The following is a 25,733-nucleotide window of genomic DNA, read 5'->3' as shown; positions in this document are numbered from 1 at the left end:
AAGGTTTTTAAGTTTGAATTTTGGATTTGGGTTTTTCGAGTTTGAGTTTGGGTCAGATCGGATCAGTTCAAGTTTGTTTACGTTAGATGTAATTAGACTTGTTCATGGGTTAAACTATTTGCCCAGGCCCGAAGGTCTGCCTAAAATTTGGGAAGGTTTGGACAAAAATATTAGACTAGAAAAATGGGTCTGAGAAAAAAAAGGCCCGTTTAAAATATGGGTCGGACTTAGCCTATTTTTAAGTTGATAATATTTTATATTATGTTATTTTTATATATTATGTAATTTAGAACACATTAAAAAAAACTTATACTAAATATATAATACTACTCTAATGTAAACATTAAAACAATGTTAAGATGAATATATAAAAATTTTCAATAAATAAAAAATATATAAAATTATTAAATATTAAAATAAAATAAAATATTTTAAATAATAATAATAAAGGTGGGCCTAAAATGGGCTTACGTTAGTCTTTTGTAAATATGGACGGATTTGAGCAACATTTTAAGCCCATAATTTGGACCGAGCCGGGCTTAGACAAACATAAAGTATGTTAATATCATATTTAGGCCCGACCCGACCCATGAGCACCTCTAGATGCAATTTGTATTTTTTTATTCATAAATGTAATTTTCTACCTAATTTAAAATGGTTAAATCTCAATATGAATGTTGTCCATTGAGCCTTCGTTCAGTTGACATCATTGTTATTACAACAATAAAGAGAATATGAGTTTGAGCATTCTTAAACACATTTTTTTCTCCTTTTTAAGGGTTTGACCGTTGTAGGTAAAAACGAACATTATATTATAAAAAATCTCAATATGACTTTTAAATTTATTATTTTTAAGTAAACTTTTGTTATAATATAATATTTTAAATTATATAATTTTCAAAATCAATATTTGTTAGCATAAAAAATGATATAATATTAAGAGGGATTGAAATTGATTTAAATCATCAAAACGTTTTCCCAATTCCTTTAAATAATTTTATTGCCAAAATTGTATTCTAAAATGTGGACAGCAATGATTTAATATATTGTTAATTAGAGGCTTACAAGTATAAAAATCTCAAGGTTTTTCATACCTGTTTTACGATCTATGTTCGAGGTTCATGACTGTCCCTCCTAAAAATGTCATCTTCAAGGTTCAAACATGTATATCCCATTGAGAATATAATGTCTCTTACCATTGCACCTAATTTATCGATTTTATAAATTTGTTACATATATATTTTCACCGGCATCAATAATAAACATTGCCAAAATTGTGAACAAATACAAATGCATGCAACAATGTCAGCATACCATGTACTTTAGGAGTTTGCAGCCTATGATCTTGGAGGCGACGATAAGAAAGGCTTAGGTGGGATAGTGAGCCAATTGGTGAACCCTTCCAACATTTCTACCACTCTACTCATTGTTGGGCGATTTGATGGGTCAATTTGTATGCACCACAAGCTCACTATTATCATCTTTCTTGCTCTCTCTTGATCATCTTCACTCTCAATATCTTCCAATCCTAATTCTTCATCCAACTCGATACGATTATAGATCCAGTATGGAAAATATATTTCACTTGTTCGATCAACTTCAACACTAATGTTTTTTCTTCCCCCGACCATCTCTAAAACCATCATTCCATAACTATAAACATCAGACTTGTGAGACACTCTCCCGAAGTTTCTCGAGAATACTTCGGGAGCAATATACCCAGCAGTTCCTCTTGCACCTGTCATGGATATGGCACTTTCTTTTTCGAGACACAATTTTGCAAGACCAAAATCAGATATTTTTGGAACAAACTCATCATCTAAAAGGACGTTGTGAGGCTTGATGTCGAAATGCAGAATACGGGTGCTACAACCTCGATGCAAATATTCTAACCCTCTAGCTATGCCAACTGCAATTTGGTACAATTTATCCCACTTTAATCGGCGATCGTTATTCTCTTGAAATATGAACTTCTCAAGTGATCCATTTGGCATAAACTCATAAATGAGAGCCCTACAACTTCTCTCAAAGCAGAAGCCCAAAAGAGAGACTATGTTGACATGAGAAGTTCTACTAATGCTTGCAACCTCATTGATGAATTCTTCCCCATTACTTTGTGAATTATTTAAAATCTTCACTGCTACATGTCTTCCATCAGGTAGCTTACCTTTGTAAACATCCCCATAGCCTCCTTTACCTAATTTGTCTTGGAATGAGTTGGTTACCTTTTTAATATCTGAGTATCTATACCTTCTAGGAGCTAAACATTCATGATCCTTTAAAAAGGCTTCAATGTTCTCATCTATATTATCTGATGAGAATTTTCTTATAAAGTAGTAGAAGGCAAGAATCACCAATACTATTCCAACAATTGAAGAAGCTGCTGCATTGGGATAGATATTAATGTTGTGTGTCAAATATAAATGGGAAACTGTAATTTACTAAAGCAACTATTTTATCCTTGATAATAAAGCACAAATTGTTTTCAAATTTTTAGTTTGTCAAAATAATCTTTATTTATTCATTATATACCCATAGTCCCTTTCCAACTTATAAATAAGAGGATAATGCGTTTTAGTGCATTCAAACTCACTTCCTCTTGTATTGACAACAATACTCATGTTAATCAAACTAAAAATCAATCGTATTTAATAATACATACTTTGCATAATAGCTTTTTTAAATATTAAGTGTATCAACTAAAAGCTACATTCTTATAGTAATAAGATCCTCGCATTGGATTCCATCATTGCAAGATGATGATATGATGAATGAAATATAACACCTAAGGTGTTGCATTATATTAAAACTAATTAAATTGAATAGGTAAAAGTGACCATTAACCTTTAAAAAAGAGTTAAATTGTTTTTTCACGAAAATGATGACGAATACATTAATTTTTAATGTTGTCGTCTTGGAAGCTTGAATGATAGTCAATATGCACATCATGCTAACAGAGCATCATTTGTCTTATATGTCACGTCAATTAGAATTTGTGATTATACTAAAAGATTTAATAACTTTGAAAATTTCTTTAATTCTTTTCTTTGTTAATATTTATATAATTTTATAATACTAGCTTCCGATATCATATGCGAGTTTACGCGTTTAATATTTAATTTTTTAAAATCTTTTATTTTTAATTGCAACAATTAACGTAAAATAATATTTATTATTTGAATTATTGAATATAATTAAAATCTATTAACTTATCAATTCAAATATCATCACATAAAATCCATAAATCATAATTAAAGCATTTTAACATATTCAACCTACAATATAGTTTTGCTTTATGTAATTAATGCAAAATAATATTATTCAACATAATATATGGTTAACTCTAATATATTAATTAAATAATAACTTTATATTAGCACAATTTTTTACTAATAATTGTAATTTAAATTATAATTATCACAACTTCTTTCTTACATCTTATACTTAGTGTTCTATTCAAATAATAACTCTATTTTAAAATTAGCTTAATATTTATTTAACTAATAATTGTAAATTAAATTATAATATTTTTAAATGTGTAATCATCATCATAATTTTTATTAAATTATAGTTATTTTTAAATATGTAATTATTAAAATTTTTATTTTATTTTAATTTTTCATTTTAAAATATAAATTTAATTAATATAATAAAAATAAAGAATATTTTCTTCGGTATATATTTCGATTCCCTTTTATCAATACTTTTCAGAATATAGAAAGATAGGGTGTAGGCTTACCAAGTCCCAGGCCCAGCTTGAACCTCAATTCGTTCTTGTTCTTCGGAGTACAGTGCCAAGCGTGAGGCCTGTCTCTGCAGAAGCACTTGAAATGGCTGGTAGCATTATCAAATCCACACTTACCACCACTCGCCTCACAAATGCTACAGTTGCTCGCCAGCCATTCCACCATAAACCCTCTATTCAGCATGCCTTCAAGACTTCCCTCTCCGCTGGTAAAAGCCACAGGCACCACCACCCTTGTATCACAATATTCCGAAGCGAAATTCAGCATAGGATCGTTACTAAACAGTGCCAACGTCGCATTACTTTCATTTTTAGCAGCACAATGAATATTGTACCGTGAAAGATCACGCGAGGACGACAGGTTGCAATTGAAGAACAAAAACGTTTTATTTTGTAGCGAAGGGAGTAAAAACCGGTCGGATGGAAGGGATATATTACGGATCGAATGACTGCAAATGGCATATTTATCAAAACTAACAGCTCTAGACAAGTGACATGATTGGTTATGATAATAGATGTCATTGATGATGTAGTCACCATCACCAAAGCTAAACGATGGCAGATAGTTATTTCTGCAGTGGATTTCGAAACCCGGATAGCCACATCTAGGATCGTCTCGACCCTGGATGAAGAATGGGAACTTTATGTTCATCTTACCGCAATATCTAGGCACGCTGCATATTCTGAAGTTTTCGTCCACGGCTGTAACTTTTCTTGCTTGGAAAAAGAACGTGAAGAAAACCAAGTACAGCATTGGAAAGAAGGTTGATGTAAGGTTGAAGAAATGAATTTGGTTCATTTGGAGATCTTTGAAGTTTTTGGAAGAGAGTGATGGTGGCGAAGAGGATGGATATTAATGTATGGATGTTGTTAAATTGACCCAAGTAAAGTCGTTAAAGAAATAATTGCATAATGACAGTGAAAGGTATTGAATGCAATATTCAATATTCAAAGAAGAAGATAGATATCCTGCTAAAGAGGAAAGAGCAACTAATTACAATTAAAAGGTATCGAATGCAATATTCAATATTCAAACACATTGGATGCAAATATTCAATGCCTAACTTGATTGTCTGGTGTAAAATGTCAAAAAAGGGAAATTGTTCATAGCCAGAAAGCATAAAGCAAGGATGCAACAGGAAAAACATTTTATTAAGTGATAATCATAAGCTTACAATTACAAAGCTTTAGCAATATTACATTTGTATTTGCAAACAACTCTTCTCTTCCCCCCCCCCCCCCAAATCCCCAGCTAAGGTACCCACGCTTGACTCCCCACTCGTTGGCTCTATGCCTTTCCCATCCTCTTTTAACTCCTTTAGGTAAGATATTGACCTCTAAGTCTCATCTTCAATGGAGTTACTTTTTGAAGATTCATCGAAAAATGAAAGGTCACATCCCCTAATGAAATAACACCAGCCATCTTTGAACGAGCAATTAACGTTTAAATCCAAGTGGCGACCACACTTGATTAAATCAAAGAATAGCCTAAAGTCCATCCTATGTGTGTAGATGAGGCCAAGGGCCACTTGCATAGCCAACATGAAGCCATCCACGACGATAGTCGAGATAGTCACTTAGACATCTTTGAGCCTTTTCTAGTCTTTCTCCTAAGCAGCACACACATGTTGAAGTTGAAGGCTCAATTAATCCTTAACTTCAACATCACGCTCCAATAGAACTTCCAAAGTTTTTGCTTGTCTTCAACAAATTTGCCTTTACTTTCTCAAATAGCTTGGCACGCAAGCAAAGCTCCACATTCTCCCCCTTCAATTGTGAATTTTCCCTTTTATGAGGGAATTTTCCTTTTAGACCCTCCGTAGAAGCTCCCCCATTTGTTGGTACTACTCCATCATACTAGTTATACTCTTTTAAACCAGACGTTCATTTTTTAAAAAGGCATCAGAAAGAGCATAAGAGGTCCCAATAGTCTGATCAACCTCACAGAAGGGGACAATCTCTAGCTCAATACATGTTTCAATTAAGCAGTTTAGTCAAATTAGAAAACTGGATCAACCAATGATGTTGATACCTAGAAAGGTTACTTGCAGAGTTTCACCTTTCTTTGCTTTGAACGGAACCCTCCCAGGAAGCTAGTACTGAATTTAACCCATCCTCAAGAGATTTTACATCTGGAAGAACCACAACAAATACCTCACGGGGTAAGGTTTCTCGCACTTTGTAACACCCCATGCCCAACTTGTTCACCTGATCAGATTATGGAGCGTCACAATGGACCTATACTTAAATTTGGCTAACTTAGTTGCTATAATCAGTCTAAGAATAAAACTACATGATAATGAAGTTTAAAATAAAAATTCTTACAACTAAGGTCTTAAGCCATCGAATATTTAATCTCTTAAATTTATACCCCTAATCTAATTTTTTATATACAATGGGCCCCCTTACAACCCTTAGCCAGGATGATTATTTCAATTGCCTAAATTCTAAAGGCGCTATCCGACCACAATATCATAATTCTTAAGGCAAAGCCTCCAGTGGTACCCCATTTCCTATGTGCATGACTTGATCTATCGGCGATCCCCGCTCTCCGCTCTTTCTGGTTTGGTCCTTCTTTGAAGTCCTTAATCAAACTCGCAAACTCTGGGAACATCAACAAAATTCGTAAGTTCAACAAATTTAATAAGTTCTTATATTGCCTGTAATTAACCCTACGACACATGGGTACTGAATGTAAAATAAAATAATACTCCTTGTTCGCTTAACGCGAGCGTTCTACCTTGGGGTGGTGGACTCCACCGAGCCTTCGAACTACTCTGCTCACTACTCAACCTTCCTCTGGACGAACTCTCCACTGGAACGTGTCGTGGGCACCTTTTCATTTCAGCAAGTCCTATCCTTACTTCTTATTTTTCCTCTCTTTCATACACCCTGCCTACAGAATGTTCGTTGCCCTCTAGCTTACTTGGCTATATGTCTGACCCTCCTGTATTATACCTTTGTATTCCTTTCCTCGTTTATCCGACCAAGGGTCCTTAGGACATACCTTCCTTGGTAGACTCTTTCTTTCCATACCTTAGTTCCGAAGGATTCGTTGACATTTCTGAATTTGCTGATCTTCAGCATAACTCGCCTCTTTGGTGAACCCTTTCTCCTTTTACCTTATTATTTGCAATGTGGGATTACTTCCAATAATCCGTGTAATGGCCCAAATTCAAGGTTATCGGAATAGTGGTTTCGTAACCACAAATTCGATTTAAAGAGAAATATATTTTAATATTTTTGCATGAATATTGACATGATAGGAAAATAGTAAGAAAATATCGATAGAAAAAGTTTACCGATTTAATGGTTAGTTAGAAAAAGAAATTATTGAAGAAATTGGGTAAAAATAAGGTATCGAGACCTCGATCTCGTAAAACCGAGTCAAAAATATTTTTATAATTATTTATGAAATGTTAGTAATATGGTATTAAAATTTCGTTAGAAAATTTTAATGTTTGGGTAGTCAATTAAGTGAAAAGGACTAAATTGAAAAATATGTAAAAGTTACTAGAAGGATTAAATAGCTCAATTGTTAAATGAGGAGGGACATAAATTGAAAATAAGCCCAAAATGAGATATTTTGGGCGGCATACGGTGAGAAAAAAATCAGGAGAATTAAGGGTAAAATTGGAATATTACAAAATTTACTTTAAAAGTTAGGACTAAAGTGGAATTATCTAGATTTCTCTTTATCTTTCTGCATTCCCATCAGCCAAAAACGTCCTAAGGGTTTCTTCAAGCTGGTTTTCATAATTTTTGCACCAAGTGAGTTAATACTTGCCTTTTTCTTGTAATTTTTGTGTTTCTAAAACTTTTACAACTAGGTCCTATTACTAAATTCATTAGTTTTTGATTTTATGAATGAAATTGAAAGTTGCTATGAATATGTGCTGAAATTTTATGATTAAATAGCATGAAATTGAAGCTTTAATTTGTAATGAGATTTTTATTAGGTAATTTCAATAGAAATTGAATTGTAGGACCTAATTGTGAAAAGGTTTGGAATTAAAGTTTAGTACTAAAATTCTGATTTCCAAAGCTTACAAAGTAGTTTAAGAGTGATGGGATAAAGCATTAATTGAGAAAAATCAGCTCAATTGAGAGGTTAATTGAGTAGGGATGAAATTATCATTTATTGAAAGCTTAGGGAAAAATGGTAATTAACATCATGCACTAAAACAGTTTTGGACAGCAGCAGTAGTCTAACTTTGAAAAATCACCAAAAATTGTGGAGATCGAATTAGAGGATAAATAAAATATGAAATTAAATCTTATTGAGTCTAGTTTATTATAAAAGAAATGGTGCAAGCAATGGAATTGTAAATCATGAGATATAATAGATTTTGTGAGACAAGGTCAGAATGAATTCGGGTTCCCTGTTTTGAATTTGGAAAATCATTAAAAATTTTACAAAAATGATTATGAGTTATAATTTATATTCTTAGAATCCTTAATAAGTCTATTTTTAGAAGAAATAAACGGAAGCATCATCCAAATTTTGTACAATGAGATAATTAATTTTTAGTGAAGAGGGGTCGGAACTGTCAAAAAGTGAAACAGGGGAAACTTTAATGAATAAAATGTACTTATTGGATAAACCAAAAATTCTTAAAATTTTATGGTAAGAAGATATGTAAGTGTAGTTTCAGGGAAAATTAGAGGATCTTAATTTAGAGTTCTGTAGCTCAAGATATAAATAATTAAGCGACTATGACTCAGTGAGACAGCTTTGAATGCACCATAAATAATAATGAAATTATAGAGAATGTTACATATGAACATGAAATGTATTAGATTAATAATTAAATTTATTTATTTAGATCTAGAAAGTTCAAATACGAAGCTAGATCGAGGAAAATGAAAAATTCGGGATTAGTAGATTTTTGTTTACGAACAAGTATCGAGGTAAGTTCATGTAACTTGAATTATATTCTTAAATGCTTGAAATATATTTTTCTTGATGTGAATATGATTTGGATGTTTATTGTATGATAATTGATGAAGTATTGGTATTCTTGATGAAAAGAGAAAATAAATCCCGGTTGAATGAAAGGAAAATTCGATGGATCTCTGAAAAGGAATTGATGGTAAAAGGATCGGCGGACGGGTGATCCTATCTGATATAGCCCTCCGAAGAATATGTGGAAAATGGATTTAGCCGGACGGGTAATCCAAATTAGGGTCTCAATTTAGCTTTGGGTGGTAATTGGATCCAAGCTCATTAGAACAATTGTCGTTCAGTGAGATTTAGCTTTGAATCGGTAATCCGGACAATACTCTATGAGTTTATATTATAGGGGATTTAGCCTGGACTGGTAATCCCACTGTAAGGATGAGGTTCGTGGGAGTGTGCTCTGTGAAATGGAAATGTGCGCACATGAATATGAATTGACAGACCCGGATTTGTACACTAAAGTGTACCCCTGAAAATCCATCGAAATTTCGAGAAATTCAATGGGATAAATATGAAAAATAAAATAACAAGGGAATGAAAAATATGGAATTGATGAGCTCATCAATCATTTGTCTTTGTATGAATTTATACGATGTTTACTTAACTAATACAAAAGTTGAGTTTGTATGTGATAGGTATATGTTTATGTGAATTGGATGTGTGCTTGGGTTATTAAATGATAGGTGTAAAATATGGTAAGTATAATTCTTGTTGCATGAACTTACTAAGCACGAAGTGCTTACCCTGTTTCCTTTTCCCCTTTGTAGTGTTAAGAGCTCGGAGGTCGGATTTGGTCAGAGACGTATCACACTATCAACCTCAAGATCTCGGTATATAAAGAAACTTTATTTTGGAAATCAATGGCAAGTATAAGCTAGTAAAGTAAATGTTAATGTGAAATGGATGTATGGTTAGCCATTGGTATGGCTAACAAATTTTGGTTTTGGTATGTGATGAGGTTATCTTATGAATATGTTAAATCTGTCTTGAAAATATGTTGGAATGAATTGGTTGTATTGGATTGGTCTCGGTTTAAAATTGCAGGGAAGATTAAATACTTGTAAAGGGGTTATATTAAATTTCAAAAAAAAATTTATTCGGTAAAATCTAGTAATGCCTCATACCCTATTTTGGCGACGAATACGGGTAGGGGTGTTACAATCCGCCTTATATACAATGCTAACCTAAGACCTTACTTGTCCCATGTGAGGATCACCTAACTTATCGTCTTAGGGCTATACGAGCCTACTAGCTTTGCTTGCTTGTTTCTTCCTTACAGTTTTCATTGTGGCGGTGTACCCGTAATAAAGCATTATTAACTTCCTTACTTGCAAATATTGGATTGTGGTTTTTAAGAACATTTATCAAAAATTTTAAAATGCTTGAGAAGTACCTATATTATAAGGAATAATAGAGGCTCTTCATTTCAAATTCTTACTTAAGATCCACAGATATTTCCTTTCTCTATTTCCATGGAAAGGTCAACTCTCGCTTGTCCTATTTTCTTCTAAACATCGTTGGGACTTTGTACATGTCTTATTAACTTTCCACTTATTCTTTTGGCAGATTCCTCCAGACTAGAGGTACTCATGGTAGGCGGCCCTACCTGGCTTGGTCAGTCCCCGAAATATAGGAGGGTTTGGGTAAAAATATAGCCCGAAAAATGGGCTTGGGCAAAAAATGAGGCCCGATTAAAAAGGGCAGACCTCGGGCACCACTTTTTGGCCGGGCCCCTACCAATATAATAAATATTTTACTTTTAAAATCCTTTTTTAATTTTTAAATTTTAAATTTTTTAAAATACTTTTTAATTTTTTAATTTTAAAATATTTTTAAAATACTTTTTTAATTTTTGTTTTAATTTTAAAATAAATTTTGGTATTTATTTAAAAAACGGGCCGGGCCGGGTCGGGCCCGGGCTTATGAATTTTTTCTCGGGCCTGGCCTGGACAAAATTCTAGGCCCATATTTTGGGCCGGGCCCGGGCCTATGACCTGGGCCGAAATTTTTTCTGAGATCGGCCCGAACCCGGCCCGGCCCATGAGCACCTCTACTCCAGACCCGCTTCCCATACCTATGCTTTTCTTACTCTTCTTCCAACTACGTGGTCTTTCATGATCAGATGCATAAGCCTATATACTTCATCTGAGTTCTTGGTGGACTTTTCGTATTTTTCCCTTGCCGGACGCTATGGGTTTGGTTTACGGAAACGAAGTCCCAGAATCATATTTTCTAATACCACTGACTTTTGGGTTGTTACGTAAAGTCAAGAAAGAAAAAATTAGCATGCAATCACATAAGTTACTAGACAAGTGGTTGAGCACTACATACTCGATAAGGACCTAGCAGGAATTGCATCATACCCGCCTGAAGAAATGCTGACACCAAGAGAAGAAACTGGTTCCTTTAGGTCTGGTTTTCAACATGGGCACCATGTGTGGCGTCCTGAGAGGAATCTGCTACCTACGATTCGAAAGCCTCATATACTACTTGTTAATAAAGTTTCATGGCTCCAACCGTAGTCCTCGAAGATACTTGGCAACAACATCCCTAGAGTCAAAGGTCCATGAGTGCTCATGTTGTTCCAGCACTTAACATTTCTCATGTCATCTAATGGGTCTGCGGGTACATACCCCATTGCCCCTTTGACATGGAGGCAATAATGAAATACTTCTTGAACAATGATGTCCTAAAGAACAACCAAATGACCATTATGATTGAAGATTTCATAAGTGTTGGCCCCATCGTGAATTTCCTCCAACTTCAGACGATAACGAAAGCGGGAGGGCATATGCCTCTTCCATTTTATAATTATTAATGTTAAATTTTATTAAGAAAATAATATTTTAATATTCAATAATTTCATTAAAATAATTAATTATTTTAATTATATTAATAACTTATTATATTATCAAATATAAGTATGTATGTTTAATAATATTGTAAATTATAATATCTGAGATTAAAATTAAAATTTAAAACTACTCTTAATATAATATTATTTAACTCAATTCAAGTTAGTTTTTATTTAAAAATCAAGTGATGTTTTACTCTTTTCAAAAAGGAAAGACGATTTTCAAAAACAAATTGCTTTTTTAAAAAAACTAATAAATTATTTTCCGTTAATTAAATCATTTTCATTAAACAAACACAAGAAAATGTGAAAAAAACACACCTAATTGAAAATTAATATAAAATGTCAAAATTTTAATGATTTAGAAGTCAAACATAATAATGATTCAGAATAAATTAATAATTTAAGTTCTATTAATTTTATTAAAATATACTTTATTTTATATTAAGTTCAAAACTAATTTAGATTCGTGTTAAATGAATTTAAATTATTAATTTTTATAACAAAACCAAATTTAATTGAAATGAAGGTAATTAAATCAAAATTTGAAGTTTAAATTAAAATTGATGAGCTAAGTGTAAGGATGAAATTTAAAATTAATTAAGATTGCATTTGATTGCATGAGGTGGAAATAAAAAATGATGAATACGTAACAATAAAGTGAAGAAATGAAGGAGAAATTCCCTATCTCCATTGCGCCACCAACCTTTAGCGCATGACCCGGACGCGTTTCCCCAATCACAGCAGCTCCGCCAACCACAAAGTTCAATGTAGCCCATCATCACACCCATAATGTACGCAATCTAGGCAACGGCTAACACACATTTTCTTTTAAGTCGTCCCCCATTAAATCAATAATTACAATTTTATAATTTTCAAAATCGCATCCTACACCAAAATACCCCACTACAACTAGAATGCAATTCTTAAGGATATATTGAAAAAAATGTTATTTATGACAATAGATTTTATTAAATTCAACATTTGTGTTTTTAGATCAACGAGACTTACTAAATTATGGCTTTCTACTAAATGATATCTTCTTTTATCCTTGAATTTTCAGTTGCTAAGTGGATGGCACTGGAAAGTTCACTTTCTCTATGAGGCACCAAAATCGGAATTCACTATCATGAGTACTCGTGAAAAATATAATTTATTTTGTATCTAAGTAAATTTTCCTAAATGTCGGCATAGTATCCATATATCAATTGCATAGCACTTGTATATGGGAAAAATCATAAGAGTTCTACTTGAACAGGAGGAGGGAAGATAATATTTTAATAAAACCCCAAAATCTCTCTGGACTCAATGTGGTGGGCGGCACATAGATTAGAAACCCCAATGTGTCATTCACTCTTACATCAAATGGACTTATTGGGTCTTTCATGTATTAGGTAGAATTATATGTGGCTAATTAATTTTATTCTTACTCTGAATTCAATTATTAAAATTTTATCCAAAATTATTGAAAATAAAATAAATAATATCATATTAATAAGATTAAAATTATGAAATAATTACCATTATCAAACAAGATAATTATATTCTGTGCTATTAATTCAAATATTATCCGAATTCAAAAAAATAGATTAGATATACATAAATATTTAAATCTACAATTTGAATTATCAGCAGAAAGAAAAACTGTATAATGAGACTAAACAATAGTTCCCAGTGCCACTACTGTTATATTTACAAATGAGTCTATATTCATGAAAAACTAACTGTAGAATTCTGATTTAAAAAATAAAATAAAAACCCCACAGGTAAAAATCTTAAGATAGTGGTCCATAAAATTAAAATTTTTTGATAAAAGATGATTCTCAATTTGAAACTGAGTAAATTAGCTCATTTTAAAAGAAAATTGGAGCAATTAATCATTGTCAATTTAAAAATGAACAACTAAGAACAGTTAAAGGCGTTAATGTATTTCATCAATTATACATAATTTTGAATTGGTATAGTAATAAATATAGCCTTCGATATTTACATATTTTGTCTTTTTTACTTAATTTTAAAAATTTAACAAATTCAACCTCAATATTTACACATTTACGAGATAAATTTGTTAAATTAAGAACTAAAATTTTAAGACTAACTTCATTATTATACCAACAATTTAGAGTAGCTAGAGAAATCCTTTTACTAATCAGTTAATTTCATACAAAAATTAGTCAACCATCCATACACAATGCTAATTCCATGCAGAGATCAAGATATAAAAACCTACCATCGGCCATAACCAATAGTTTAAAGCTCTTTCGGTACAATATTACTACAATAGATTAGAGAGACAAAAGAAAGGAAAAAGAGCTAAACTTGTTTCATATGTTACTGGAATCTTGGTTCCAAGCTTGCCCTAAACTGTGTATCAAGCTTGAGATTCCTTGTTGAGTGTATCCCACAGGCCTTTCAGCTGAAGATGATGATGATGAAACTTCTAGTACTCTTTTCCTTGTAAAATTCTTAACAACTTCCATTAAAGCAAAATCACGAGCTTCAACCCAAGCTCTTTCCTTAACCCAAATTTCATGTTCTTTATCCAACAAAGCTGTCTCTTGTCTCCTCCATTCTTCTTCTTTAGATAATCTCTCTTGGTCTTTATCTTCAATGGCTTTCAACATTCTTTCCATCCAAACATCTTGTGAATCAATCAGTTTATTCATTTGTGATTCCATAAAGTCCTTCACCTTCGTAAAAGCCGAAACTTCGTTGTCGGCATTGTTTTCGGACGATGAAGTCTCGAATTCAGATGAATTGGAAACACCAAGGCTTTGATCACTTGGTTTCTTTTCTTCTTCATGGTGGTTTCTTTGGTTCATTGGGTTGTTTGATGTCTGATAAAGAACAGTCGGACATTGATCCGTTGTTTCACCGTAAAGGAGTTCAAGTTGTCGGAAAAACCTGTAGTTTTTGCCATCTTGTCTCCCAGCTTTACGTTGTTTGGTTTTCTTGTAGTATTTGTGGAGATTCTCAAATTTTTCTCTACATTTCTTCCCACTTCTTTGGTACCCATATTCCTCAGCCATTATTCTATAAATCAAGTTAATATAACCAAAAATCAAACACAAAGTAAAGTAATTCTATTTAGTCTTAACTCAGTTTGCATCGACATTATTATTGATTTAGAAGAACGTGAATGTACTGAAACATAGTTATTTTCCTTTAAATGATATAAATAATGTGTAAAAAATTTAAAAACGAACTCAAATCTTAACCCTAAAACAATATTATTTAGAACATGCATTCTAAGGCTAATTAAGAAAAATTGAAAAATCGAAAATTGTTTTTTAAAAATATTTATGAAAAAAAATATGGAATTTTTTTAAATAATATAAAAAATTAATACGAAATATAACTTGCATTCCAATTCGAAAATGACTAGGGAAATAACGAATTAGGAGCCCTAAAACGAACCCTATTTTGATAAACAAATAGGGTTCTTAAAGGAAAATGTGTTTACCTAGAGAGTTCATCCCACAATGGACCTTTTTGATTGGCTTCTTTGAACTTAGGATCAAGTCTGATTCTGATCTCAAGCAAAGTGAGAGTCTCTTGTCTAGGCCATCGACTGTTTCCGCCATTCGTGATGTTTCCCCATCGGGGACCTCCAAACAGTGTCGTTGCACTAGGAATAGAAGCTGAAGCAGCAACACCAGTGGTGGGTGAAGCACTTGGGTAATGATTATGGCTAAACCTAACCAAACGGTTTGGCAATGGTGCCATGAAGGGTTCATGGTATGGAACTGGTGAAGGTGAAGCCATGTTTATGTGAGCAAAGTATGGTTCAGTGGGTTCAGGATGGGGTACCGGAAAATGGGTTCTCATTGGTAGAGAACGCCGGAGATGAGGCAGGCCGTTCTGATCAACCATGTCCATTTGGTTTCCTTAGAGTGAAGGAAAAGAGAAAATGAAGTAAGAGAGAGTGAAAATATTTGTCTTAAATTGATAAGAAATTTGATGTTACGTAAATAAAACTAGATTTATACAAATCGTGATAAAATTAAAGGTTTGATATTAGTATTTTTAGTTCGTATATTATTATAGATAATTTTAGTGATGAAAATATTTTTTAATTAAGTTAAGACATAGTTAACATATAAATATTAAATAATACTTTGGTTAAAACGATATGCATGATGTTTTTATTCAAGCGGTATTATAGGAAAATTTTTTATTGGTTTATAAAAATATAAAAGAAAAAATACTCCGTAATAATATAATTACATTTGTAAAAAATGGTTTTTCTATTGGTTTTCGTGTTTGAGTTGAGATTCGATTTATGAGTGTTACCAACTCAACTAAAGACTTTATAATAGAAGAGATATCGAAATCAAGTATTACTAGATTATGATACACGTGTAACAAACTTATTAGAACAATTGATATAAACATAGAATGTCTCTTTAGTTGAAATAATAAAGTTGAGATAAAGAAAATTAAGATGTATTTTTTTATATTTTCATAATATAAAATATATCATCTCAATAAATTCTTAATAATAGCATAAATAAATGGATAAAAAAAAACTAAATTTAGAACCTCAATGTTTAGGGAGTATTTGCTCCACAACTCACTTCGTATATTTATTTACTCGTGTCTGAGTTGTTTATAAATTATATTGGGTTAAATCATTATTTAGGGTTTGAACTAGCCAACTGATCGAATCAAGCTCAAGTCTCAATGCGAGAAAAATTAGTTAGTTGAGACCCAAAGAGTGAAATAACCCAGTTATATTTGAGTAGGTTAGAAAAGAGTTTTGTCTTTTACATATTCAGAGGAGACAGGATCCGAGTCTACCGCAACTTTCGTCACTCTTGCATCGCTTCAGCTTTTCTCTCTCTCGTGGAAATGAGGGAGCCAATGAAATGTTGAAAAATATGGAGACAGTCCCCAAAACTGATGAAACGACTCTGTTGCAGTGCTTCCTATTTGTCTTTTGACCAAACATTAGAACTATGAGTTGGGGACCCCCCTCTCTTTTCATTTCATTGTGTTCAATCACTTGAATTATTGTATTTGATTCAAACTAGTTTCATGGCTTTCTTATTACAAATTATTTATAATTTACCTAAGTTAATAAATTATTACATAATCTTAAATTATATAAAACTATGGAATATAAATTTTAGTAAACGAGATGTAGAATTACTTAAAAGCAGTTTTTACTACGTTTTCATTATTATAGATTTTGTATTTACAAATTCACTTCCTTTAATATTTTTTGTACTTGTCAAAATATTTTTCAAATTATAATAACAAGAATATTTCAAATAAAAAAATATATATTTATGAGCTGATAATTTAGTTATAAAATTCAAATATTTATTTATTCTGCAATTTTGACTTCTACTTAAATTTTAAATTTTAAATCTCGAAATTATTTTATTAAATTGAAGTAAGACACATTTTAACCAAAAACTGATTGAATCAGCAATAAGTAGCAAACTGATTGAATATTTTGATTATATATTGAAATTACATATAACAAAATTTGATTCCAATAGGGGGTCTGGTCCTAACAGGATCCAACATTATAAATATAAAACTTCCTACTTGTTGCAGAGCCAAAGGCAATATAGCTTGTCACCAGCTCAACTACACATTAAACTTGCAATTTTTTAGCATCTCAGGAGGACTATATTGTGGAAGCCATTACCTTCATAGTCAGCATTTGGTAGTAAATCTGTTTGCAGGAAATTTAGTATTTAGAAACCCATATGGTCACAAATCACTAAAAACAATGTCATGGATGCAGCAGGGGATAGAGCATAACTACCTTAATGGTGCCTAATCTTCGTCGAACTTTATCTTCTTTGGAGCAGACTGACCGCTACCCACCTGCAAAAATATTGGTCAGCACAAGTGATTATATACAGAAAATCTTGTTAATTAGAGACAAGAGATGCAATATCTTAACAAACAAAAAGACCGTATCACGGTATCACGATTTCCAGTCGAATTACACCCATATTGATGGTTGTCACAGGTGAAAAAGAGGAAGGACCAGGTTACAAAGCCCCTTCAGCTAAAAAACATCTTTGATGAATAGTATCGCTTTCCATATTGGATTCCTCTGGTAAAAGTACTATGGAAGACCTTGCATTATGCCCTCCTTTACTAAAAATGGATAAATTATTCCCTATACATTAGAACAAAAAGTAAATTGATCCTTTTTGTTAAAAATTTTATCCATGATTGATGGAGTAACCAAACAACTACACATGGCTAGTCTCGTGTACCTCATGCTGAGGTACAAGGACCGGTTTAGATGGAAGTTTTAACAGGACTACTTTACTTTTGATCTAATGTACAGGGACGAATTTGCTATTTTTCTAAGTAGAGGGGGAAAAATACAATTCGACTCCTAGTACAAGGGCCTCAATATTTATAAGGATCAATATATAAGGATCAATAAGGATCAATATTCGACTCCTAGTACAATTTCTGTTCATAACTAAATCATCCTTAAAATCATTTATAAGGATCAATATCTTCCATGTCAAATCCAAGGAGGATCAACAATCCAGATGGTTAAAGTGAGAATGAAAGTGGTGCACCATATTAAGAATTAAACAGACACCATGGAACTTTTATTGCACAAATTAAAGCCCCGATGTTCATTCTTCATGCACAAGTGTTGTAATACTAAATGTTCATTCACCTTCAACCAATGTGCTCCTAATGATTTATCTATTTTCAGAGATACAAATTAAAGCAAGTAGAAGGTTGAATTCTTACAATTTCTGGGCATTCATAATCAATGCCAGCAGCCTCTATCCTCTTTCTACGCTTCGTGTCTCGTTTTATGATCTTCTCCACCAACTTTTTATGCTCTTCTAATGTTCTCACCTGAATAACAAAAATAGAACAAATTAAATAAAATTCTGAATCAACTCATTCACGCTTAAATATGGCAGATAACTTCTCTATGTCTATTGAGCACCTTATTATGCCGCTTTCGTTCAATTTGCACATAGTCCACTGGCTTGAATTTATAATTGAAACCTCTCCATCTACATATCAAAGAGCATAAGTAATCAATCAGAGAAATGAGCGGAAAATGCCTACATCTTCTCTTAGTATTTTAATCAACTACTGCGTTGCTTTCACATATCACCTCGTCCTCACAAATAAGTTGCCTTCCTATTCACTAATTTGTTTGTTAGGATAAAATATATAAATAAAGAACATATAGACATTAGCAACTGTTCACCCGGCTAATACATGCATAACATTAGGAATCCACAGAATCATCCTTTGAGGATGCTCAAAATTCGCAAGGGTATCTATGCTCAGAATTTTCTTAAAAATTCTTTTATCCCAATTTTTTCTTCACAGAAATATTAGCTAATTATGCACGACTCTGACTCCTTATCCACTTAAAATATCTTTCCTATCAATCCAATTTCAAGCAAAGACAAACAAGGGTTAAAGGTCATCATTTCCCCAAATTCATGTCAGTACAGTGGCACACAAGGTCTTCCCATGTTATAAATTTGGGTATATCGCACAGTAATAAAACATAACAAGTGCATCATTAAAACACCACTAGAAATTTCCTGAAAAATCATGCATGAATTAGAAACTTAATGAAAAACAAATCATTGCTTACAATTTTGGATGAACATGCTCCGGAGGAATAAGATGGACTTGCAAAAGATGCTCGAACAACAGATAATTATGCATACAATCAGCTACAACTTCAGCCACCTACAACCAACAAGAATTGTTATCAGAAAAACCAGAATCATGATAGCCCTATTTCATTAGACAAAACAAAAACCGTCTCCAACCTGTGGATTCTCAAATTCGATGAAGCCAAAGTGCTTTGATTTTCCTGTCTGTTAAGCACCAATGATAAAAATTGCAGAAGAAAGTGAATACTCGGAAATTATTTTAGTCAAAATGCAAGAGAACAACAACAACAAAAAAGGCATGAAATGGCAACACCATAACCAGCAGATATAACATTCAACCAAATAAAACTAGAATACTAGTTCTTCAAAAACAAAACCAATATTACTACCTTTTTTCAAAAAGAAATTCAAATAAAAGAAACCATCCTCTATAGTTCATAAATAAAATATGCTAGCAAAAACAGAAATATAAACAAATGCACATAATAGCAAAACTAATGCAACTGCTTAAAACCTTTTTATTTCTTGCAATCCTTAATCTCTTAATGGCACCAAACTGCTGAAAATAAGCTGCAAAAGGAAAAAGAAAAAAAACCGTCAGTTAGGAAGAACTTCAAAGTATGGTTGTAATCCAACCGAGTCAAACTTGAATACTAGCAAGCTCGAGCTCGATCAAACACATCTATTTTTTAAGCTAGGGTTATACTTGAGTTACATGAGTTCGATTATCAATTTTCATACTCGAGCTTAATTAATATTGTAAGTATTCAAGCTCGAGCTCGATAATTAAACTTCAGGTAATAATATATATTAAGGGCAATAACATGCTTTAATAATATAAAAATATTTAAAATATATATTAAAAACGAAAACTCAATAAGGCTGTGGACGTTCGATAAGTATTACTAAGCTCAAATTCAGCTTGACAATAGCTTGAGCTACTCGAGCTGGGCTTGATAATTACCAAATCAAGTTTAAGTTTTTATCGAGTCGGACGAATAGCTTAAGAGCATCAATATTTCATTTATACCCCTATTTCAAAGAACAAATATCACCTCCTTTTATACAAAAATTCTTTTTACCTTCCATCTCTTTCTCATAAAACCCATGTGGGATTCGACCAACATACAAGACAGTAGCACTGTTTTGAAGGGGTTTGGTTTCTGGAATTTCACGCGGACCACCTTCCAACGGCTTCATATTCATTGCATTCAAAACCAATTTAGGGTTAAAAAAACCAAAAACAGAAAAAAAAATTAAATTCAAACAAAAAAAGAAGAAGATACCAGGAAATCGGCTGAAGCAGTCTTGGAATCAGAGTTAGGGAATTGAGAAGAAGCCTTCTTTATTGCTTTCTTCGACGCTTTCCTCGCCTTCACCCCCATTGTTTGTTTGAGTGTGTGTTTTCTTCGGCGGCCGTATTTGACGGAAACGGTGGCTGCTTAAACCTTCAAGAGAAAAATATGTCAATATATAACTGAGGGCTAAGCTTTATATGGGCTGAGACTAATTATTGGGCCTTAATTTCAACCCAAATTTGACCTAAAGGAAATTAAGCTGATAAATATATTATTTAATACCCAAGTTCGGTTTTATATTTAATTTTCAATTTAGTATTTAAGTTTAATTTTAACATTCAATTCGGTTCTTGAGTTTTGTTTGTGTCATAATTGAGTTTGGCTTTTGTAAAAATTTCTTGTGTCACATGATGTCATTTGATCGGGTATTAAATTTAACATTAAAGTTAAATTCAAGTACCAAATTAAACATTAAAGTCAAATGCAAGTACCAAATGGCATATTAACCCTAAAATCTATAATAATACTTGGGATAAATCTCAAAACTACACATGAGCTTTGATTCGATGCGTAATTTGATACATAAACTTTGATTTGAGGTAGTATACATATGAAATTTTGATTCGATTTAAATGTATACATAAAATTTAATTTTGTTTCAATTCTACACATTTAAAAGAATAATTACATCAATTTATTTTATATTAGATATATATTTACTTGTATTGCAATATGTATACTTAAGATGGTGTTATATCGATAATTAGGTTAGTAGTTAGTGAAAATTGAATTAGATTAATATTTTAAGTATAAAACTACACAAAATTAAAATTCATATATAATATTACACATTGAATTAAAGTTCATAAGTAGACTAATCGGATACCAATTTAATTGAAAATTTATTATAAAAACTACTTTTGTTTTTATACAAAATAAGTCGTATTATTTTTATTTAATAACCAAGGTCCTTAAACTCTTTTAAAATTTAAAATTTAGTCCCTATACTTTAATTTTAAAATATTTATCTTTCAAATAATACAATGTCAAATTGGCACAAAAATCTTTCCAAACTCTGTTTTACAGACACACACACAAAAAAAAAAAAAACAATATGTATCACTCATCACACACAACACTCAAAAGGGTCTTCCTTGTAATATGAAGCTATATTCTATTTCTTGCATATACAGGCAAAAAGAAAGTTTGTTCATAGGGAGACTTCTTCTTCTCATTGATACTTGAATGTTTCACCATTATATGTAGACCAAAGAGAAAGTCCACCCTTGTATGGCATGTTATGATCGAAGCATGTATCGGATAATCCGAGCCGTTGCCTCGGTGTGCTCATTGACCTTACCTTTGCTTTTGCTGATTCAGTTGCAGCCATATAGGTAGGAAAAACCGTAGAGCTTGGGACGGAACTGTCATTCCCAGCGGGATTCTGGTTCTGCACACGACAAAACGATCTCCTTGGAAACAAATACGGCGAATTCAATCCCTGCAGACCGTGTACTTCCCATGTGCTCGAATTCGAAGCTACATTGTGTTTTAAAATCATCATTCTTTCCCTTCTAGTTCCCTCACTATTTGCTTCTGCTTCCAAGAAGCTGTTCCTTCCGGTTTCTTTGACGTGCACGGATTCATCGAGCATATACGAATTCACTCTCTCCTATAGGAAATGAAAGGATAAATAAACGATCTGCAAAGTATATGGTATTTTCTCAACAGCAGAATAAAATCAAGTAGCAAACATCGATATGATATGAAAAATTACCCGATGAGAATACGAGTATTTCTTCATACGCTCTCGTTTGGCCATTGCCTCTTGCCTTCTTAACCATACGGCTTCAGCGTCTTCTTTAGAGAACACACTATCATTCCAGTTCCTTCGGCTATAGTATTCGTGCTGGCCATGACAAAATGTTACGAGGATAGTAAAAGCTAAATTCCCGATTTATGTGTCGGGTTCCGAGTTATTTGCATATATTTGAAAGATCATATTGTCTATGTAATGAAGAGTAAAAAGAACAGTTAAAAAAATAGTTCGACTTGAATTACGAAACATACTTCAATAATGTCCTTGACTTGCAACTGATCTTTATGTACGAGGCTCTGATTTCTCCTGGTGTCTTGACAAATTACTTTCTCCTTGATCCCCGGGTACATCTCCGTACCAGATTGCAAGCATTTCATATTTTTCATTGCTCGACGTCTCGTGACTTGGCCACGGATAATAGCTTGGAGTAACACCAGTCCCTTTAGTGCCCGTAGGGCTTTCCTTGCCTGTTCAACAGCAACATGAGTACCATACCAGTCCAAATTGAAGAACATCTAAAGTAATGATGCTTGATATCCTCGAGTTATATATTCAAAGGTAAGCTCACCAGATGTGCCCGGAAAGCGGTTTGGATCTTAATAGCAGCTCGGTTCCTATCCTTTGTTGTGAAATTACTGAAATGGTTAGAGGCATTAGCCAGACGAACGACCTCGGCTGCCGCTCGTGCTGCAGCAACCGCAACTTCAGCTGCAGCAGCTGTCGCAATGGCAAGATTCAAAGCATGCTTTCTTTGATCCTCGGTTGCTTGACATAACGATTTCTGCTGGGGTATCGCCGGTAATGCAGGGCGGCATTGCTTGAGCTTTAGTTTTCCGAAAATCCATCTCCACCTCCTTGATTTCTGAAAAGTAAAACCGAAATTATTACAAACAAAAAGGAAAAAAGAACCAAAAAGATGAATCAAAAAGCTATTAATTATTCAAAAAGAAAAAAGAAAAAAAAAAGAAGAAGAAGCAAAAGTTGAAAAGTAACAAGTACTGAAAATGAACCTTCTGTGTTTTTGGTTGTGCATTAGAAGCAAAAATCTTTTTCACCCAACTAAACCAGCTCCTTTTCTTTCCCATTGACAGAATTCATTGAAGCATTCTAATTAAAAAGAAACAAGATTTTAACAATATAGGAAATTTGAAGAAACTGGGAAAAGTTAGATATATCTATGAATGAAATCTACACATCCAAATCCAACCCAGAATTGTTGGTAGTGTCTCGACTCTACCAAGAGCCTTACGTGCCATAAGTGATTGAGCCGAGTCTAACCATGAACAACCATAGTTCCATATTTTGTGAATCTGTTGAAAGACAAAACCTCGACCAAGACCTGACTTGTGTACACATCAATTAATATACACAAAAAGTTTACATATTTATCAAGGGCAAAACTAGAAAATTACTTTAAAAAACTAGATTTTTAGGACTAAAATGCAAATTTACCATTATACTAGTAATTTTTTAAACCTGCTCGATATTTATAAATAATATCTACAACATATTGTAAAGAAGAAATGGCTAAAACTCCTAGACAACTATTTCACACGGATTCAAATTATGTTACCCATCCCCTACCCTAATATTGTATAAATAATAATAATCCAATGAAAAATAAACATCTTGCCTATGAATGAAATCTACAACATCTTGCAAGTAACCTATAACCATCAATGAAAAATAAACATCTTGCCTATGAATGAAATCTACAACATCTTGCAAGTAACCTATAACCATCCTCACATCCAAATCCAACCCAGAGTAATTTATATTATCTCGACTCAACCGAGAGCCCTATATACATTATAGGTGATTAATTCTGAGTCTAACCATGCACAAACTCTTAAAACACTTTGTATGGCATATATCATTGAGTCGAGTCTGACCATGCGCAAACTCTGCGCTTTGACATGATTTCACCCCGAACCCGTTTACATCAACAATACCAGCTAGCTATTTTGTGAAACATGGTAAGTTCATAAAAACAGGAAAGCAGCTCGAAAGTTACCAGTACAAGCTATAAACTGCATAAAAAATCATATGTTTAAAGAACCTGAAAAACCAGAGAAAAAAGAAAAAGAAAAATATGAAGATTAAAGAAGCAAAAAACAGACCTGGCTTCAAATCCTTTGTATCATAACAATGACATATGGATGAATAAAAACCACAAGGACAACAATCAAACATATATATATTGAAGATAAATCTAAGTTGGTCAATGGTGTATGCTTGAACCACATTGAAATCATTTACAATGATGTGGCAAATGCAGGCACTTTGATGAAGAGTGAGTCATGATCTTTAAAAGAGCACAAGCGACTGAGTGTTGGTTTCTAATCCCCCATCTGTCGCTATCATAACAGCCCCATGTCTTCAAATGTTTGCTTTTCTTATTTTAAAAGGAATTTACAGACAGGTCCTCAGCTCACATGGTGTTACTTTCTTCATTGAAATTCAGCACATTGGCCCCTTACCTCTTTTTTTGCCTTTATTATGATAATGATAAACATGACCCCATGGGCTATTTCATCCTTTCCAACTCTCCGTTTTACTTTCGCACCAAGTTTTCCGGTCGAATCGGTTAAGTAATCGGTTCGTCTATTTTAATTAAATAAATATTTAAAAATTTTATAAAAAGATCAATTTAACTGTTTTAATATTTCTTTTCAAACTAAAATCCGTCATTAAAATCTTAATAATTCAGTCCGATTAAAACAACCGTACTTTAAATTCCATGATATTTTTAGAACACTCAATTTGGATCACTAGAAGTGAGGTGAGTTTCCCTTTATCCCTCCACATTTTTATTAATTTATATTATATTATCTTTTAATATATTTCATAAATTAAAATAAATAAAAATTGAATATCATTAATACAAATATAATTTTATTATTTTTAACATAATTTTAATAATTCATAATTATTATTTTAATTCATAATATGCTACTTAAAATAAATTTATTATTTTAATTACTAAATACTATTTAGCATAGTAATTAATGAACATTATCGTAACTTTTGATTACGCTTATCTTACCGATATTCGATTGAATTCAATGCTATAATTTTGGTAAAAGTAGTAAAAGTATTATAGAGGCCTTCTATTAAAAGTCCAATTGCATTTTACTCTCTCTACTAAAATGAGTAAATTTATTCCTATAAAGAGCAAATTGATCCGTTTTATTAAAAATTTCATCCATTTGTACTATTAAAAGCGATATGGTTAACAAAAGAATTAATTTACTTTTTGATCTAATGTACGAAGACTAATTTACCCTTTTTTAATAAAGATGATAAAATAAATGTTGACTTCTAAAAGTAGCCTTCATGATACTGTTACCCTATAATATCTGATTTTATCACTACAATTACTAATTTTACCACGACCATTGTTTTCAACTTTTATCA

The 25,733-nt window shown here is 32.4% G+C and overlaps 4 protein-coding genes across 8 annotated transcripts; all 4 read right to left on the bottom strand.

Annotated features, from left to right (window-relative positions):
- Nucleotides 1-983: 983 nt before the first annotated feature.
- LOC105784305 (LEAF RUST 10 DISEASE-RESISTANCE LOCUS RECEPTOR-LIKE PROTEIN KINASE-like 2.1) lies at nt 984-4,577 on the bottom strand. 3 transcript variants are annotated; one of them, XM_052626289.1, is made up of 3 exons: nt 4,403-4,577; nt 3,740-3,978; nt 984-2,383 (listed from the first exon to the last, which is right to left on the bottom strand). In XM_052626289.1, the coding sequence occupies exons 2-3, from the start codon at nt 3,927-3,929 to the stop codon at nt 1,338-1,340; spliced, it is 1,236 nt and encodes a 411-aa protein (XP_052482249.1). In that variant the 5' UTR covers nt 3,930-3,978; nt 4,403-4,577; the 3' UTR covers nt 984-1,337. The 3 variants fall into 3 exon arrangements, with proteins under 3 accessions (XP_052482249.1, XP_012465601.1, XP_012465602.1); XM_012610147.2 differs by having other exon boundaries at nt 3,740-4,577; XM_012610148.2 differs by having other exon boundaries at nt 984-2,380; nt 3,740-4,577.
- A 9,107-nt stretch (nt 4,578-13,684) lies between these two features.
- On the bottom strand, nt 13,685-15,491 carry LOC105781936 (trihelix transcription factor PTL). The gene is made up of 2 exons (XM_012606456.2): nt 15,023-15,491; nt 13,685-14,592 (listed from the first exon to the last, which is right to left on the bottom strand). Exons 1-2 carry the CDS (start codon nt 15,436-15,438, stop codon nt 13,884-13,886), a joined length of 1,125 nt encoding a protein of 374 aa, XP_012461910.1. The 5' UTR covers nt 15,439-15,491; the 3' UTR covers nt 13,685-13,883.
- Nucleotides 15,492-16,996: 1,505 nt separating this feature from the next.
- On the bottom strand, nt 16,997-20,648 carry LOC105783939 (uncharacterized RNA-binding protein C1827.05c). The gene is made up of 9 exons (XM_012609652.2): nt 20,486-20,648; nt 20,282-20,393; nt 19,714-19,769; nt 19,356-19,403; nt 19,175-19,272; nt 18,506-18,575; nt 18,301-18,411; nt 17,339-17,400; nt 16,997-17,245 (listed from the first exon to the last, which is right to left on the bottom strand). The coding sequence occupies exons 1-8, from the start codon at nt 20,582-20,584 to the stop codon at nt 17,350-17,352; spliced, it is 645 nt and encodes a 214-aa protein (XP_012465106.1). The 5' UTR covers nt 20,585-20,648; the 3' UTR covers nt 16,997-17,245; nt 17,339-17,349.
- A 1,003-nt stretch (nt 20,649-21,651) lies between these two features.
- Nucleotides 21,652-24,641, bottom strand: LOC105783749 (protein IQ-DOMAIN 12). Of its 3 annotated transcripts, none has more exons than XM_012609383.2 (6): nt 24,437-24,641; nt 23,327-23,423; nt 22,885-23,178; nt 22,568-22,783; nt 22,275-22,406; nt 21,652-22,169 (listed from the first exon to the last, which is right to left on the bottom strand). In XM_012609383.2, exons 2-6 carry the CDS (start codon nt 23,399-23,401, stop codon nt 21,729-21,731), a joined length of 1,158 nt encoding a protein of 385 aa, XP_012464837.1. In that variant the 5' UTR covers nt 23,402-23,423; nt 24,437-24,641; the 3' UTR covers nt 21,652-21,728. The 3 variants fall into 3 exon arrangements, with proteins under 3 accessions (XP_012464837.1, XP_052483185.1, XP_052483184.1); XM_052627225.1 differs by lacking the exon at nt 24,437-24,641 and adding an exon at nt 24,331-24,410; XM_052627224.1 differs by lacking the exon at nt 24,437-24,641 and adding an exon at nt 23,566-24,305.
- Between the last annotated feature and the right edge of the window lie 1,092 nt (nt 24,642-25,733).

The sequence above is a fragment of the Gossypium raimondii genome, chromosome 13 (genome assembly GCF_025698545.1).
Source record: "Gossypium raimondii isolate GPD5lz chromosome 13, ASM2569854v1, whole genome shotgun sequence".
Lineage (NCBI taxonomy): Eukaryota > Viridiplantae > Streptophyta > Magnoliopsida > Malvales > Malvaceae > Gossypium > Gossypium raimondii.
This window is presented reverse-complemented; position numbering and strand designations above follow the sequence as displayed.

Coding starts and splice junctions, on each gene's coding strand:
- LOC105784305 (XM_012610147.2), bottom strand. CDS start 4,544: ATGAACCAAATTCATTTCTTCAACCTTACATCAACCTTCTTTCCAATG. Junction 2,384..3,739: donor CAAGCTGGGCCTGGGACTTG/GTAAGCCTACAC, acceptor ATCCCAATGCAG/CAGCTTCTTCAATTGTTGGA.
- LOC105781936 (XM_012606456.2), bottom strand. CDS start 15,438: ATGGACATGGTTGATCAGAACGGCCTGCCTCATCTCCGGCGTTCTCTA. Junction 14,593..15,022: donor TTGTGGGATGAACTCTCTAG/GTAAACACATTT, acceptor CTTGATTTATAG/AATAATGGCTGAGGAATATG.
- LOC105783939 (XM_012609652.2), bottom strand. CDS start 20,584: ATGGGGGTGAAGGCGAGGAAAGCGTCGAAGAAAGCAATAAAGAAGGCT. Junction 18,576..19,174: donor GAGCATGTTCATCCAAAATT/GTAAGCAATGAT, acceptor TTTGATATGTAG/ATGGAGAGGTTTCAATTATA. Junction 17,401..18,300: donor ATTATGAATGCCCAGAAATT/GTAAGAATTCAA, acceptor ATATTTTTGCAG/GTGGGTAGCGGTCAGTCTGC.
- LOC105783749 (XM_012609383.2), bottom strand. CDS start 23,401: ATGGGAAAGAAAAGGAGCTGGTTTAGTTGGGTGAAAAAGATTTTTGCT. Junction 23,179..23,326: donor CACAACCAAAAACACAGAAG/GTTCATTTTCAG, acceptor TTTACTTTTCAG/AAATCAAGGAGGTGGAGATG. Junction 22,784..22,884: donor CCGCTTTCCGGGCACATCTG/GTGAGCTTACCT, acceptor GCTGTTGAACAG/GCAAGGAAAGCCCTACGGGC.